This window comes from Oryctolagus cuniculus, chromosome 13, assembly GCF_964237555.1.
Source record: "Oryctolagus cuniculus chromosome 13, mOryCun1.1, whole genome shotgun sequence".
In the NCBI taxonomy this organism is placed as follows: Eukaryota; Metazoa; Chordata; class Mammalia; order Lagomorpha; family Leporidae; genus Oryctolagus; species Oryctolagus cuniculus.
The window spans coordinates 103797827-103813431 of NC_091444.1; the positions used below are offsets into that span (position 1 = coordinate 103797827).

General features: G+C 40.7%; 2 protein-coding genes across 2 annotated transcripts in view; one reads left to right on the forward strand and one right to left on the reverse strand.

Moving 5' to 3' along the window:
* The window catches only part of MYO3A (myosin IIIA), a 229809-nt gene that overhangs the window by 67650 nt on the left and 146554 nt on the right, over positions 1-15605 (reverse strand). Inside the window, exons 19-20 of the mRNA XM_017347628.3 lie at positions 11422-11632; positions 632-779 (exon numbers count right to left, since the gene is read on the reverse strand). Of these exons, the coding sequence (XP_017203117.3) occupies positions 632-779; positions 11422-11632 (359 nt within the window). The remainder of the gene's footprint in view (positions 1-631; positions 780-11421; positions 11633-15605) is intronic.
* Positions 9467-9982, forward strand: LOC108176709 (large ribosomal subunit protein uL23). The gene has a single exon (XM_017342180.3). It carries the CDS (start codon positions 9481-9483, stop codon positions 9949-9951), a length of 471 nt encoding a protein of 156 aa, XP_017197669.2. The 5' UTR covers positions 9467-9480; the 3' UTR covers positions 9952-9982.

Here is a 15605-nt window from a genome sequence, read left to right on the forward strand (position 1 = left end):
AGACACATGACAAGTCAAATATGACTCAGATTTAATAAAATAATTTGGGTAATTTTTATATTACAGTAGAGGCAAATGAAATTCAGTGGAGCCTCTTATTTTTTTCCTAAGGAAGAATGTTCTTGAAGCTGAGTCAGAAATTACACGTTGTACTCTGACAAAATTACCGTTTCATGGCGTTCGCAGCAAAGCCATTATCTTGTGTTCTGTTGCCTAGCTACTGGAATTCAAAAGTTTAATGCATTTTAGATGGATATTGAAATTTCAAATAGAATTTCAACTATGCAGTCTACAGAAAGAGAAACTGTCAGACACATCTGTTTACTTACATTTCACCAGGAATTCCTTGGTTTGCAAGGACTTAGACTTGCTAAGTTTTGAAGAAGAGTGGATTGATTTTCAACAGAGGTCATTTAACATAAAGTGACAAGTGACACCAAATTCGTACTAGTTTTTTGTTTGTTTGTTTTCATTTCTGTCTTTACTATGGACATGGAGAAAATAAAATGTTTTTCTTTGTCTTTTTAAATGTTTAACATTCTCAACTGATGGTTTAGGTCCTGCTTCCTCTGCACAAGTCTGCATGGAATACACACATGCACGCATTTCTGTAGCAAGAACCTCCACTTACCTGCTCCCACGCGAACACATGCTGGTTGAAGTAATACTGAATCTGTTCATTTGCAATGTTAATGCACAGTTGCTCAAAGGAGTTTTTCTTGAAATTTTCAAAGCCAAATATATCAAGGATGCCAATGTTCAGCTCATCTCCATTTCCACTGGAAGAATTAAAGTAGCATGTTGAGTTCTGATAGTTGACTTAGGAAGTAAAGCAAATCTGGTAGCTCCAAGTTCTCATTTTTGACCAAGCTAAGAAACTACCACCACTAGAATGCACATTGAAAGTGAAATCTTAATTGAAAAAGTTTCTTTCCATAGAACATAAAGATAATGGAGGCAATGTTGATTTTAATATGGAAATGGAACAATATTTTTGTGGTACCCCAGAAATCACTCTTGCCTTCTGATATAAAAAGGGACTGCAAAAATCTGTGGTAAAACAGAATTAAAACTATGAGTTGGGGCTGGTGCTGTGGCTCACTTGGTTAATCCTCCGCCTGCAGCTCCGGAATTCCATATGGGCACCGGTTATAGTCCCGGCTGCTCCTCTTCCAATCCAGCTCTCTTCTATGGCCTGGGAAAGCAGTAGAAGATGGCTGAAGTCCTTGGACCCCTGCACCCATGTGGGAGACTGGGAAGAAACACCTGGCTCCTGGCTTTGGATTGGCACAGCTCTGGCTGTGGCGGCCATTTGGGAAGTGAACCAATGGAAGGAAGACCTTTCTCTCTGTCTCTCTCTCTCTCTCATTTTCTGTAACTCTACATATCAAACAAGTAAATAAAATATTTTTTTTTTGACAGGCAGGAGTGGACAGTGAGAGAGAGAGAAACAGAGAGAAAGGTCTTCCTTTGCCGTTGGTTCACCCTCCAATGGCCGCCGCGGCCGGCGCCGATCCGATGGCAGGAGCCAGGTGCTTCTCCTGGTCTCCCATGGGGTGCAGGGCCCAAGCACTTGGGCCATCCTCCACTGCACTCCCTGGCCACAGCAGAGAGCTGGCCTGGAAGAGGGGCAACCGGGACAGAATCCGGCGCCCCAACCGGGACCAGAACCCGGTGTGCCGGCGCGGCAAGGCGGAGGATTAGCCTAGTGAGCCGTGGCGCCGGCCGTAAATAAAATATTTTAAAAACCTGTAAGTTTATTTTACTGCACACACAATTTTGAAATTCAGGCATAATTTCTCCATAACATATGTTTTCTATGTATTATGAAAAAAATCTTTCAACAAAATACATTCATACTTTTTTTAAAATTTATTTAATGATTATAAATTTGCAAAGTACAGATTATGGATTACAGTGTATTTTCAGACACATTTCCCTGATTGCTAGTGATCTTGAACATTTTTTCATGTGCCTGTTGGCCATTTGAATTTCCTCTTTTGAAAAATGTCTATTGAGGTCCTTGGCCCATCTCTTAAGTGGGTTGTTTGTTTTGTTTTTGTGGAGTTTCTTGATCTCTTTGTAGATTCTGGTTATTAACCCTTTATCTGTTGCATAGTTTGCAAATATTTTTTCCCATTCTGTTGGTTGTCTCTTCACTCTCCTGACTGTTTCTTTTGAAGTACAGAAACTTCTCAATTTCATGCAATCCCAACAGTTAATTTTGGCTATGACTGCCTGTGCCTCCTGGGTCTTTTCCAGGAAGTCTTTGCCGGTCCCAATATCTTGAAGGGTTTCTCCAATGTTCTCTAATAATTTGATGGTGTCGGGTCGTAGATTTAGGTCTTTAATCCATGTTGAGTGGATTTTTGTGTAAGGTGTAAGGTAGGGGTCTTGCTTCATGCTTCGGCACGTGGAAACCCAGTTTTCCCAGCACCATTTATTGAATAGACTGTCCTTGCTCCAGGAATTGGTTTTAGATCCTTGGTCAAATATAAGTTGGCTGTAGATGTTTGGGTTGATTTCTGGTGTTTCTATTCTGTTCCATTGGTCTATCCATCTGTTTCTGTACCAGTACCATGCTGTTTTGATTACAACTGCCCTGTAGTATGTCCTGAAATCTGGTATTGTGATGCCTCCGGCTTTGTTTTTCTTGTGCAAAATTGCTTTAGCTATTTGAGGTCTCCTGCGTCTCCACATGAATTTCAGCATCATTTTTTCTAGATCTGAGAAGAATGTCTTTGGTATCTTGATTGGCATCGCATTGAATCTATAAATTGCTTTTGGGAGAATGGACATTTTGATGATGTTGATTCTTCCAATCCATGAGCATGGGAGATTTTTCCATTTTTTGGTATCCTCTTCTACTTATTTCTTTAAGATTTTGTAATTCTCATCATAGAGATCTTTAACATCCTTGGTTAAGTTTATTCCAAGGTATTTGATTGTTTTTGTAGCTATTGTGAATGGGATTGATCTTAGAAGTTCTTCCTCAGCCATGGCATTGTCTGTGTATACAAAGGCTGTTGATTTTTGTGCATTGATTTTATATCCTGCTACTTTGCCAAAATCTTCTATGAGTTCCAATAGTCTCTTAGTAGAGTTCTTTGGATCCCCTAAATAAAGAATCATATTGTCTGCAAGAGGGATAGTTTGACTTCTTCCTTCTCAATTTGTATTCCTTTAATTTCTTTTTCTTGCCTGATGGCTCTGGCTAAAACTTCCAGAACTATGTTAAATAGCAGTGGTGAGAGTGGGCATCCCTGTCTGGTACCAGATCTCAGTGGAAATGCTTCCAACTTTTCCCCATTCAATAGGATGTTGGCTGTGGGTTTTTCATAAATTGCTTTGATTATATTGAGGAATGTTTCTTCTATACCCAATTTGCTTAGGGTTTTCATCATGAAAGGGTGTTGAATTTTATTGAATGCTTTCTCTGCATCTATTGAGATAATCATATGGTTTTTCTTCCACAGTTTGTTAATGTGGTGTATCACATTGATTGATTTGTGAACGCTGAACCATCCCTACATACCAGGGATAAATCCCACTTGGTCTAGGTGGATGATATTTCTGATGTGTTGTTGCATTCTATTGGCCAGAATTTTATTGAGGATTTTTGCGTCTATGTTCATCAGGGATATTGGTCTGTAATTTTCTTTCAATGCTGCATCTTTCTCTGGCTTAGGGATTAAGGTGATGCTGGCTTCATAGAAAGAATTTGGGAGGATTCCATCTTTTTCGATTGTTCTGAATAGTTTGAGAAGAAATGGAATTAGTTCTTCTTTAAATGCCTGGTAGAATTCAGCAGTGAATCCATCTGGTCCTGGGCTTTTCTTTGTTGGGAGGGCCTTTATTACTGTTTCAATTTCTGTCTCAGTTACAGGTCTATTTAGGTTTTCTATGTCTTCATGGTTCATTTTCGGTATATTGCATGTGTCCAGGAATCTATCCATTTCTGATAGATTTTCCTGTTTGCTGGCATACAACTCTTTGTAGTAATTTCTGATGATTCTTTTAATTTCTGTGGTGTCTGTTGTTACATTTCCTTTTTCATCTCTGATTTTTATTGATTTGGTTCTTTTCTTTTTTTTTTAGTTAGTTGGACCAATGGGGTGTCAATTTTGTTTATTTTTTCAAAAAACCAACTCTTCACTTGGCTGATTTTTTGTGATTTTGATTCAATCCTGTTGATTTCTTCTCTGATTTTAATTATTTATCTTCTCCTACTAGATTTGGGTCTGGTTTGCTGCAGTTTTTCTAGGTCCTTGAGATGTGCTGAAAGCTCATTTATTTGATACCTTTCCAATTTCTTGATGTAGGCACCTATTGCTATAAACTTTCCTCTCAATACTGCTTTTGCTGTATTCCATAAGTTTTGATATGTTGTGTTGTTATCCTCATTTACTTCCAGAATGTTTTTGATTTCTCTTTTGATTTCTTGTATGATCCAGTGTTCATTCAGGAGCATGTTGTTCAGTCTCCATGTGTTTGGATACTCTCTAGGGTTTCCTGAGTTGCTAATTTCCAACTCCATTCCGCTGTGGTCTGAGAAGCTGCATGGTATGATTCTAATTCTTTTAAATTTGCTGAGACTTGCTTTATGGCCTAGTATGTGGTCAATCCTAGAGAAGGTTCCATGCACTGCTGAGAAGAATGTAAAGTCTTTAGATGTAGGATTGAAAGTTCTGTAGATATCTATTAGATCCATTTGGGCAATAGTGTCGATTAAATCTGCTGTTTCCTTGTTGATCTTCTGTCTGGATGATCTGTCTATTTCTGAGAGTGGAGTATTGAAGTCCCCCAGTACTATTCTATTGGAATCTAAGTCTCCCTTTAAGTCCCTTAACATATCTTTTAAATAGACCGGTGCCCTGTAATTAGGTGCATATACATTTATAATAGTTATATCTTCCTGTTGAATTGAACCCTTAATCATTATATAGTGCCCCTCTTTGTCTCTCTTAACAGTTTTTGTGTTAAAGTTTATTTTGTCTGATATTAATATAGCTATACCTGCTTTTTTTGGTTTCTGTTGGCATGGAATATCTTTTTCCAACCTTTCACTTTCAGTCTGCATGCATCTTTGTTAGAAAGATGTGTTTCTTGTAAGCAGCAAATAGTTGGGTTTTGTTTTTTAATCCATTCAACCAGTCTGTACCTTTTAACTGGAGAGTTAAGTCCATTAATGTTCAATGTGACTACTGATAAGTAGTGACTTTGCCCTGCGATTTTCCCAAAGATATTTTCTAGTATATGCTTTGAGCTTCCTATGCTCTTTTATTGGTAGGTGTTCTTCCTTTACCTTCTTTCATATTGATGGCTGTGTTTCTGTGTTTCTGAATGTAACACATCTTTAAACATCTTTTGCAGGGCTGGACGAGTGGCGGCAAACTCTTTCAATTTCTGTTTGCTATGAAAGGTCTTTATTTCACCTTCATTCACAAATGAGAGCTTTGCAGGATATAATATTCTGGGCTGGCAATTTTTCTCTCTTAGCACCTGTGCTATGTTTCGCCATTCCCTCCTAGCCTGTGGTGTTTCTGATGAGAAGTCTGCTGTGAGTCTAATTGGAGATCCTCTGAGAGTAATCTGTCGTTTCTCTCTTGCACATTTTAGGATCTTTTCTTTATGTTTCACTGTGATGAGTTTAATGACAATGTGTCATGGTGAGGATCTCTTTTGGTCATGTTTACTAGGGTGTCTATGAACTTCCTGTACTAGGATGTCTCTGTCCTTCTCCAAACCCGGAAAGTTCTCTGCTAGTATCTCACTAAAAAGGCCTTCTAATCCTTTCTCTCTCTCCATGCCTTCAGGAACTCCTAGAACTCGAATGTTGGTTTTTTTTAATAGTATCCTGTAGATTCCCAACAATATTTTTTAGATTTCTAATTTCCTCTTCTTTTCTTTGGTTTGACTGTATGTTTTCCTGTGCTCTGTCTTCTAAGTCCGATATTCTCTCTTCTGTCTCACTGACTCTGTTTTTTAGACTCTCTAATGTGTTTGTCATTTGATCTATTGAGTTCTTCACTTCATTTTGATTTCTCTTCACTATCACACTTTCCTGTTCTACTAGTTTCTGCGTTTCATTTTGATTCCTCCTTAATATTTCATTTTCACGAGAGAGATTTTCTATCCTGTCCAATAAGGATTTCTGTAGTTCAAGAATTTGCTTTTGAAAACTTCCAAATGTTATTATCATAAATTTTTTGAAATCCGTATCTTGCATTTCTTCTATCTCATCATCTTCATAATCTTGGCTTGGGGTGTTTTGTTTATTTGGAGGCGTCATATTGTCTTTGTTGATCTTGTTCCCTCAGTTTTTGTGTTTGTTGCTTGGCATTGTGAATTCTTCCCTCACTGTGGTGTTTTCTTTTTTTTATACTATGTTTGTGTTAAGTGGACTGTCTGCTGTTGGAGGAGCCTTGGAGGCTTGAGATGGGTGTGGCTAGAGAGCTCTGCTTAGTTCTTCAGGGTTAAGGGTGTGCCAAAGGTGACACACTCAGGTTAGGTGTGGTAAATCTCTTTCTTATTTATTTATTTATTTATTTTTTTATTCAGGAGGGAAGTAATACCTCACAGCTGGGCAGAATTGATGGCATTTAGCTTCTGATCTCTGGCTTCTATGTGTATATCATTCGTCTGCTTTTTCCCACAGACCACCCAAAGAATCTGTTCTTCCCTCAGTGCGGGCTCAATTTCTCCTGCAGTGTCCCACCCGGTTGCCTAGGTTACCGAATTGTAGCGTCCCTGGAGAGTACTCACGTGACCTCTGTGAGTTCTCTCACCCACCATCTCTTTTTTCTCCCGCCTCAGTTCATTAGCTCTACCCTTTCACTAAATCCTAACCTCCTGGTATTTCACCCCCCCAGAGTCAGGTTTTTCTGTTTGACCGAGGGCAGGCGCAGGTCTGTCACGCTCAGCTCTGAGTTCACGTACAGTCCTGAGGTCGCGCACAGTCCTGAGGTCGCGCACTGTGCTGAGGTCGCACACCTTTTACGTATATCCAGAGTGGCGCCTGCTCTTTGTCTCTTGCTCGCCTTTGCAAGGTTGGCGGAAAGAGAAACTCCTCCGTACCAGTCCCCCCCCCCCCCTTTTTTTTCCTTCTCTTCTCTCCTGTAGTCAGTCTGGTGAACTTTTCCCAGCGGGGCTTCAAGCCCAGTTCCCTCTAGGCTCTGTCCGCCGTTTCCCCTGCCAATGTCTTGGGTTACTGAGCTCACCTCCCCTTCCAGCGCCGATGTATGGACTCGGAGCCATGGGCGTCCCTGCTCTCCCCGCTGGTCGTCTGTGTCACATCCACTAGATCCAGAAGGGTTTCCTCTGCATTTTTCCCCCTGAGTCTTTCCCTGTAATTACTGTAATTCCTCTTTTATTAACCTATCTTTTCCCGGACTATCAGTGCACGTCCTCACTATTCCGCCATCTTGGCTCCCATAAATTCATACTTTTAATTGCACATCTCCATGAACTTTTTGAAATCCCCTCATACTTATACAGAAAAAAGACATTTTTCTCCCCTTTGGGTTGCAAGCACAAATCAAAGCCCTGAAACAGTCATGAATCATAGAGACAGACTCATTAAAACTGAGAACACAGCAAAGATACATTCAATAAAAGCTGAACCAGGAAAACAGAAATTCTGCTTAAGAGCATATTTTGCATTTCATTTTAGGAGAATAATTTAAAAAATAGTATGAAAAAGATCTTAATTATTCTAAAGAATTGCTATTTAATTTTGGATTACTTGCTTATAATCTTAAAGTTTGGAACAAATGGTAACCTGGAGAAAGATATAATTATTTAGAGATTTATTTTAGAATGAAATACTTTTAGAATACAATTGACCATTATTTTCACAATGAAATGTTTCAAATGCATATTTTTCCTGCTATTCTATATGATTATCTCTGTTCACTAAAGGTTAAGTACTCGATAAAATAGTTTGTTCCTGAGGCAAGTGTTCAGTGTATTGCTTAAAATGTAGGTTGGCCAGCGCCACAGCTCAATAGGCTAATCCTCCGCCTGTGGCGCCTGCACACAGGGTTATAGTCCTGGTGGGGGCACTGGATTCTGTCCCGGTTGCCCCTCTTCCAGGCCAGCTCTCTGCTGTAGCCAGGGAGTGCAGTGGAGGATGGCCCAAGCGCTTGGGCCCTGTACCCCATGGGAGACCAGGAGAAGCACCTTCGGATCAGCACGATGCGCCGGCCGCAGTGCACTGGTCATAGCGGCCACTGGAGGGTGAACCAACGGCAAAGGAAGACCTTTCTCTCTGTCTCTCTCTCTCTCACTGTCCACTCTGCCTGTCAAAAAAAAATTAAAATGCAGGTTGACATGCCTACATCCAATATCAGAGAGCCTGGGATCAATACCTGGCTCCAATTCTTGACTCCAACTTCCTGCTAGTGTAGACTCTGGGAGGCACCAGTGATGGCTTATATGGTTGAGCTCCTGTCTCTCATATGGGAGACCTGGATTGAGTTCCAGCCTCCTGGATTTGGCCTTTTCCCAGTTCCAGCCTTTTTGAGTATTTGGGGAGTCAAACAGCAGATGGCAGCTCTTTGCCTGTCTCTGTCTGTTTTTCAGATAAATTAAGTTTGTTCTTCTTGCAAGAAGTAGGCGAATTGTAGTTATTTCCATGTGGATTTAAAAAAAGGAAAGCATACAAGCTCTGTTTGTGTTCACCATTGAGGAAGTATACATTAGACTTCATGCTGTGGGCAGCAGTGACTTGGGAAAGAGTCCCAAGTGCGCACTACAGGATAAAGGATGCTTTCTGTGTTCACAGGTGGGGACAGCACTTTAAAGATGGGCTAAGATGGACAGAGAAAAGCTGGCCCCTGTTACCAATAGCAAATGTAATTCTATGAGGTTTTAGGAGGCAACATGCCTAGTTAAAATTTATGCTGGTTCAAGGCCAGTGCTGTAGCATAGTAAGCTAAACCTTTCTCTGTGGTGCCAGCATCCATATGGGTGCTGGTTTGTGTCCCAGCTGCTCCTCTTCTGATCCAGTTCTCTGCTTGTGGCCTGTGGGCTGGGAAAGCAGTGGAAAATGGCCCAAGTGCTTGGGTCCCTGCACCCGTGCGGGACACCCGGATAAAGCTCCTGGCTTTGGATCTGCCCAGCTCTGGCTGTTGCAGCCATTTGGGGAATGAACCAGTGGATGGAATACCTCTTTCTCTGTCTCTCTTGCTCTCTGGCTGTAACACTGCCTCTCAAATAAAATAAGTCTTTAAAAAACGCATTCTGGTTCAACCACAATTATTATTCTTTTATAATCTCTTTACCTTACAGGGATAAATACTTAACCTTTTATATACAATTGGGTTAGAGCCAGGAGGGACCTTAGACATCTAATTCAGGGATTCTTCAAATGCTAATGGCTCTCAGAGGGTCATCGGGAGTCACTCCTGTGTGCAGGGTTTTGGTGTATGTGTATAAATATAACCATTTCATAAAAATCTTGTTGTCCTTTTCACCAAGATGGCGCTGAAGGCGAAGAAGGAAGCTCCTGCCCCTCCTAAAGTCGAAGCCAAAGCGAAGGCCTTGAAGGCCAAGAAGGCAGTGCTGAAAGGCGTCCACAGCCACAAGAAGAAGAAGATCCGCACGTCCCCCACCTTCCGGCGGCCCAAGACGCTACGCCTCCGACGGCAGCCCAAATACCCTCGGAAGAGCGCCCCCAGGAGAAACAAGCTTGACCACTATGCCATCATCAAGTTCCCCCTGACCACGGAGTCAGCCATGAAGAAGATAGAAGACAACAACACACTGGTGTTCATTGTGGATGTCAAGGCCAACAAGCACCAGATCAAACAAGCTGTGAAGAAACTCTATGACATTGATGTGGCCAAAGTCAACACCCTGATCAGACCTGACAGAGAGAAGAAGGCGTATGTGCGGCTGGCTCCGGACTATGATGCTCTGGACGTTGCCAACAAAATTGGGATCATCTGAACGGAGTCCAGCTGGCTAATTCTAAATATATGTTTTTTCACCATAAAGAAAAAAAAAAAATCTTGTTGTGATGGACACATTCTTCAGGAGGTTCTGAAAAGATCCCAAGTTACCCAGCATCAATTTAGCTTATGGATTTGCCATTCAATGCCCTTATTTAACAGCCAAAGAAGCAGAGAGCAAATGGGGAGTTCCCAGTGTGACACAACAAGTCAGTGGCAGAGCTAGGCACAGGGCAGAGACCCCACAATCTCAATGCAAATCTCGACAGAATTTAACTAAAATACTGCAGATGATCTTGTTTTAGTTGTTTCAACTCTTTCTAAAAGTTTTTGAACTGTAGGACTTGGAAGTTTTTGTTAGTGTATGGAAAAGAAAGTTAGCATGTAGTGGAGAGGCTGAAAAGTCCCACTCAATGGGATTTCCAGGACCCAGATTTCCAATGTAAAAAAGAATTTTTATATTCTTACACAAATGCTTCATGTCATATAGACGGCCGCACATGAACATCAACCTGTTTGACCATTAAATCACAATGGGTAAATTACATGGTGATTTGCAGGCTTGATGTAGATAGGCTACAGTTCAGAAAGGAATAGTTTTGAGGGACAGAGAGTTAAGAATTTTGGGGAGTCATGGATAATCTTTTAGACAGTTTGAATGCCATATACACATTTTAGTGGAAAAGTAATGATAAACTGCATACTTGAACTATTCATAAAATGGTCTTTTATGTCCAGTAAGCATGTAGGAGTAAGGTGATCTTACGTGGGCATCCAGGTCGCTTTTCCACAAGCAGTATTATACAAAAGGTAGAATCTATGGTATAACAAAGTTTTAGATGTAAATGTAAGGACTTTCAACTATGCATAATCTGTGGAGTATAGGGACCCCTCAGTCAATGATGGCTTCGATTATCTTTATTTCCATGATAAGGGAATAGGAAGGCTGTAGACGGATAGTCAGATAACCAAAGTGCTCATATCCTGGCTCTACCACTTACTATTATCCACCACTATCTAGTGCATTTCTAAATCAAATTTCATTTTAAGTCATCATATCCTCCAGGGTTACAGTCAGTGTTAAGATATAAAATGAAAGTTTTCCTTTTTCTTCAAGATTTAATTCAAATTTATCAAAGAACTGGTAAATTGAAATTTTTATACAGGCATAAAATGGTATATACTTCATGGTACACCTTCTATTTAAAAGAACCTATTAATTACTAGTAAGCTGTTCCATAGAAAAAAATTCACTTTCTATTGCTTTTATTTGCCATATTTTTTCTGTTTCAGCAATTTAAAAGTTTTATAATTATATGGCATCTTGAGGTAGTACCATTAGGAAATGAAGCATATTTATCGAACGATAATTTTGATAATTAAATTATACCATTTAGAATCCTTCTTAAAGGGACTTACACAAATTGATAATAAACTATACATCATGAAGCACCTGGGGAGTGCTTACCTTTGCAACGTGTCATGCTTCAGCAAACTGTTGATACGATGGACTATCCAGCTGAACAGACGTCCGTACAACGTCTTAGCCATGGCATCTCTGACGTCAGCGGCTTTGTCAGCAGTATTGGGCCGAATGATTGTCTCTCCTCTAGTGACCACACAGTGGGAGGTGAGAGCTTCTTGCAGCTCATCTGCCTGAATGCAAAGCAAAGAAGCAGCTAAAAAACAAACAGGTGTATGGTCAGAAGGCAATATGGCAACGAGGCTACTATCAAAAACTGAAAATGTCTTAGTTTGCCTTCTTTAAAGGACATGAGAAAAGTGTGTGTGTATTTTACGATAAGTTCCTATTCCACATTAGTCCTGAGTTTCTTTTTGATCAGTTTTCTCTATTTATCTCCACTGTAAAAGTTGGGCTGCTGCACACAACGCAAACCCAACTGGCTGAGATCATGGTTGTTTATGTGGTGTCAAACACAATTGCATTGAATTATGTTAATAACTTAAAGACATGAGGAATAGATTTGGTATAGTTTTGATATCATGATTATATAGTTCTTTTCTTTTTAAAATTTTTATTTATTTTCAGATTATTTGAAGGGCAGGGAGACAGAGACAGAGACAGAAAGAGATCTTCCATCTGCTGGTTTGTTCCCCAGATGCCTGCAGCAGCCAGGATGGATCCAGGCCAAAGCCAAGAGCTTCGAACTCAATCCAGGTCTCTCACGTGGGTGACCAAGACCCAATTATTTGAACCATCACCTGCTCCTTCACAGGATGTGCCTGAGCAGGTAGCTGGATCAGAAACACAGGAGCCAGGACTTGAACCAGGCACTCTGATAAAGAATGTGGGCATCCCAAGTGGAGTATTAACTGCTTTGCCAAAGTACAACCCTATAGCTATTTTCAAAACGCAGAAATTATATTAGTATGTTACTTAGACTTCATGAGTATACCCAAACAAATATACGAGTAATTGAAGTACCTTCTTCAATATATAGACAAAAGAGCATCAATTTATCTTGACATTCATGGGCCTCATATCATACTTCTTTTTAGTTTCATATTAAATTTTTTGGAACTGGTATTGTGGTGCCAGTCCATGTCCTGACTGCTACCCTTCTGATTCACTTCTCTATTAATGCATTCTGGAAAGCAGTAGAAGATGACCTAAATTCTTGGGCCCCTGCTATGGGTATAATGCCAGTTTTGATCATTCTACTCGTATCTGTTTCTGAATACTGACCCCCACTGCCCTTTACATTTATTTCTGTTCCCACACCGTTCACTCATGTGACATAATTACTGAGTGTATGCCTGGAGATACACTGCTAAGTATAATGCCTTGTAAAACAAGCTCTCGTGTTGATGGTCTTGATCCAGAAGAAACAGAAAGCTAATTAAGAAATTTGGGAGAGAGGAAGGAAGGAGAGGGAGGGGGAAGAGGGTGGCAAGAAGCAGATTGAAGAAAGCTCAATGGTAGATGTTGAGGGTTTTCTAAAAGAACTGAGCACAGCCTGGAAGGACCAGCTGTTGATGTGGAACAACTGGAAGGGTACTGGGTTCAGGTAACAGGTGATGTATTGGATAAGAATGACGATGATGGAGATAAAGATGGGTGGTCAGCTTTGAGAGGTGTTTATGGGATAGAATAGACAAAACCAGTGCTAAATCCAAACCACTTGGGAAGACTGCCTCCCGGATTCTAGGTACATGCCCATGACTACTCCCTCAGATGCTTGTTCTACTGCTATTACCAAGCTGGCTCCAGAGACACAATAGGGCAGGAATGACAAGAATAGGAAAGACAGGTCTGGACCAAGGTGGTGGGCATTTGTCTCTCTGAAATTACCCCAAATCATCTCATCCCACACCTGAGTGACTACAAATTAAGAAACAAACATACAAATAAAAATTTGCGAGTGGATGTTTGAAACAGTGGCTAGAGTACTACCTGGGACTCTTACATCCCATGTCATGGTGCCTGGTTTGAGTGCTGGCTCCTCGGCTTCTGACCTAGCTTCTAGCTAGTGCACAGCCTGGGAAGCAGCAGTGAGGGCCCAACTACTTGGGACCCTGCCATCCAGATGGGAGGCTTGGATGAGTTTTGGGCTCCTGGCTTTGGTCTGGTACAGCCATAGCTGCTGTGGGCATCTGGAAGGTGAACCAGCAGTTGGAAGATCTTTATCTGCCTGTCAGTCTTTGTCTCTTTCTCACTTTCTTTGCATTTCAAAGAAAAAGAAAAACAAAAATAAAAATTTATTAAAAAAAAGTGTATGAGGATTCCCTAGGTTGTGAATGAAACTTACAACAAATTTGAAATTATGGAGGCATATGCTAAGAATAAAATAATAGGGTATATTCTGAATAATAAAAAGATATGCCTCTGAAATATATTAGTGGGAAACCTTAAATCATTGGAATTATTCAACAAATGCTGCTACTAATTTGAAGCAAATACCAGGATGTGCTTCTTTTGTGAGAAAATGACTGAAAAATTGATCTACTCAGGATAAGTGGTTGTGCAAAACCTACCAGTTTGGAATTACATGTCTATTTTTTTTTTAATTTTTAAATTTATTCCGCCCCCCCCAAAAGAAGCCTTTTATTTAAGGAATAAAGATTTCATAAGTACAACTTTAGGAATATAGTGATTCTTCCCACCATACTCACCCTACCACCTACTCTCCCACCTCCCCCCCTTCTCCCATTCCCATTCCCGTTCCCAGGCCCATTCTCCATTTTCAATTAACTTTATACACAGAAGATCAACTCTATACTAAGTAAAGAGTTCAACAATTTGCATGAAAACAACAAAAATTTAAAAAAAAAAACCCTGTTCCTCAAGGGCTGTTCAAAGTCATTGCATTTTGAAGTTAATTTTTCTCCTTCTTCTTCTTCTTCTGGAAATGTAATTAACTTTAAAGAAGCACCCAAGAATAATACATCTTTTGGGAGCACCTAGACATAATTATAATACAACTCTTTGAAGATAGGTCCTACGTGGGAAATTAGTGCACAGTGACCCTTGCTGTTAATTCAACAATTAACACTCTAATGTATGATGTCAGTGATCACCCGAGGCTCTTGACATAAGCTGCCTAGGCTATGGAAGCCTTTTGAATCCACAAATTCCATCAGTATTTAGACAAGGCCATAAGCAAAGTGGAAGTTCTCTCCTCCCTTTAGAGAAAAATACCTCCTTCCTTGATAACCACTTCTTTCCATTAGGGTCTCACCCACTGAGGACCTTCATGTAGGACATTATTTTGCCACAGTGTATTGGCTTTCCATGCCTGAAATGCTCTCGTGGACTTTTTTTTTGTTTTTTTTTTTTTTGTTTGTTTGTTTGTTTTTGTTTTTGACAGGCAGAGTGGACAGTGAGAGAGAGACAGAGAGAGAAAGGTCTTCCTTTGCCGTTGGTTCACCCTCCAATGGCCGCCGCTGCAGCCGGCGCACCGCGCTGATCCGATGGCAGGAGCCAGGATCCAGGTGCTTTTTCCTGGTCTCCCATGGGGTGCAGGGCCCAAGCACCTGGGCCATCCTCCACTGCACTCCCTGGCCATAGCAGAGAGCTGGCCTGGAAGAGGGGCAACCAGGACAGAATCCGGCGCCCCGACCGAGACTAGAACCCGGTGTGTCGGCGCCGCAAGGTGGAAGATTAGCCTATTGAGCCACGGCGCCGGCCTCTCGTGGACTTTTAAGCCAGAGCAGAATGCCTATTATGCTTTTTAGTCTTAGAATAATTCTGAGGTCAGAGTGCTATTTAAAGCTATTATCATTCTATGAGTCTGTTGTGTGGACTGCTTCCCATGTTGGAGCATTCACTCCTTTTTAATTCTGTTATTATTACCAGGCCCTTAAGCCTACCCATATGATCACTTTACCACTTAAGATGGTATTTTTACCACCCAGCTGAATGGGACTTGGGGTCTCATGGCAAGTTTTTAAACTGTACCTTTAGAAGTATTAGTCTGTAGGAATGTATGCAGAACTATACAGCTTTACAGTTATAAACTTCATATACTTCATAATTACAACTTCAGGAACCTGGTGATTCTTCCCAATGTGCCCGCCCTCCCACCCATACTCTTAACCTCTCTTCCTCCTCCCTCTCTTATTCCCACTCTTATTTTTTACTGAGACCTATTTTCAATTGACTTTATACACATATGTTTAACTCTGTTAAGT

What these genes read in the sequence shown, in the direction of transcription:
- LOC108176709 (XM_017342180.3), top strand. Translation starts at nt 9,481, where the DNA reads ATGGCGCTGAAGGCGAAGAAGGAAGCTCCTGCCCCTCCTAAAGTCGAA.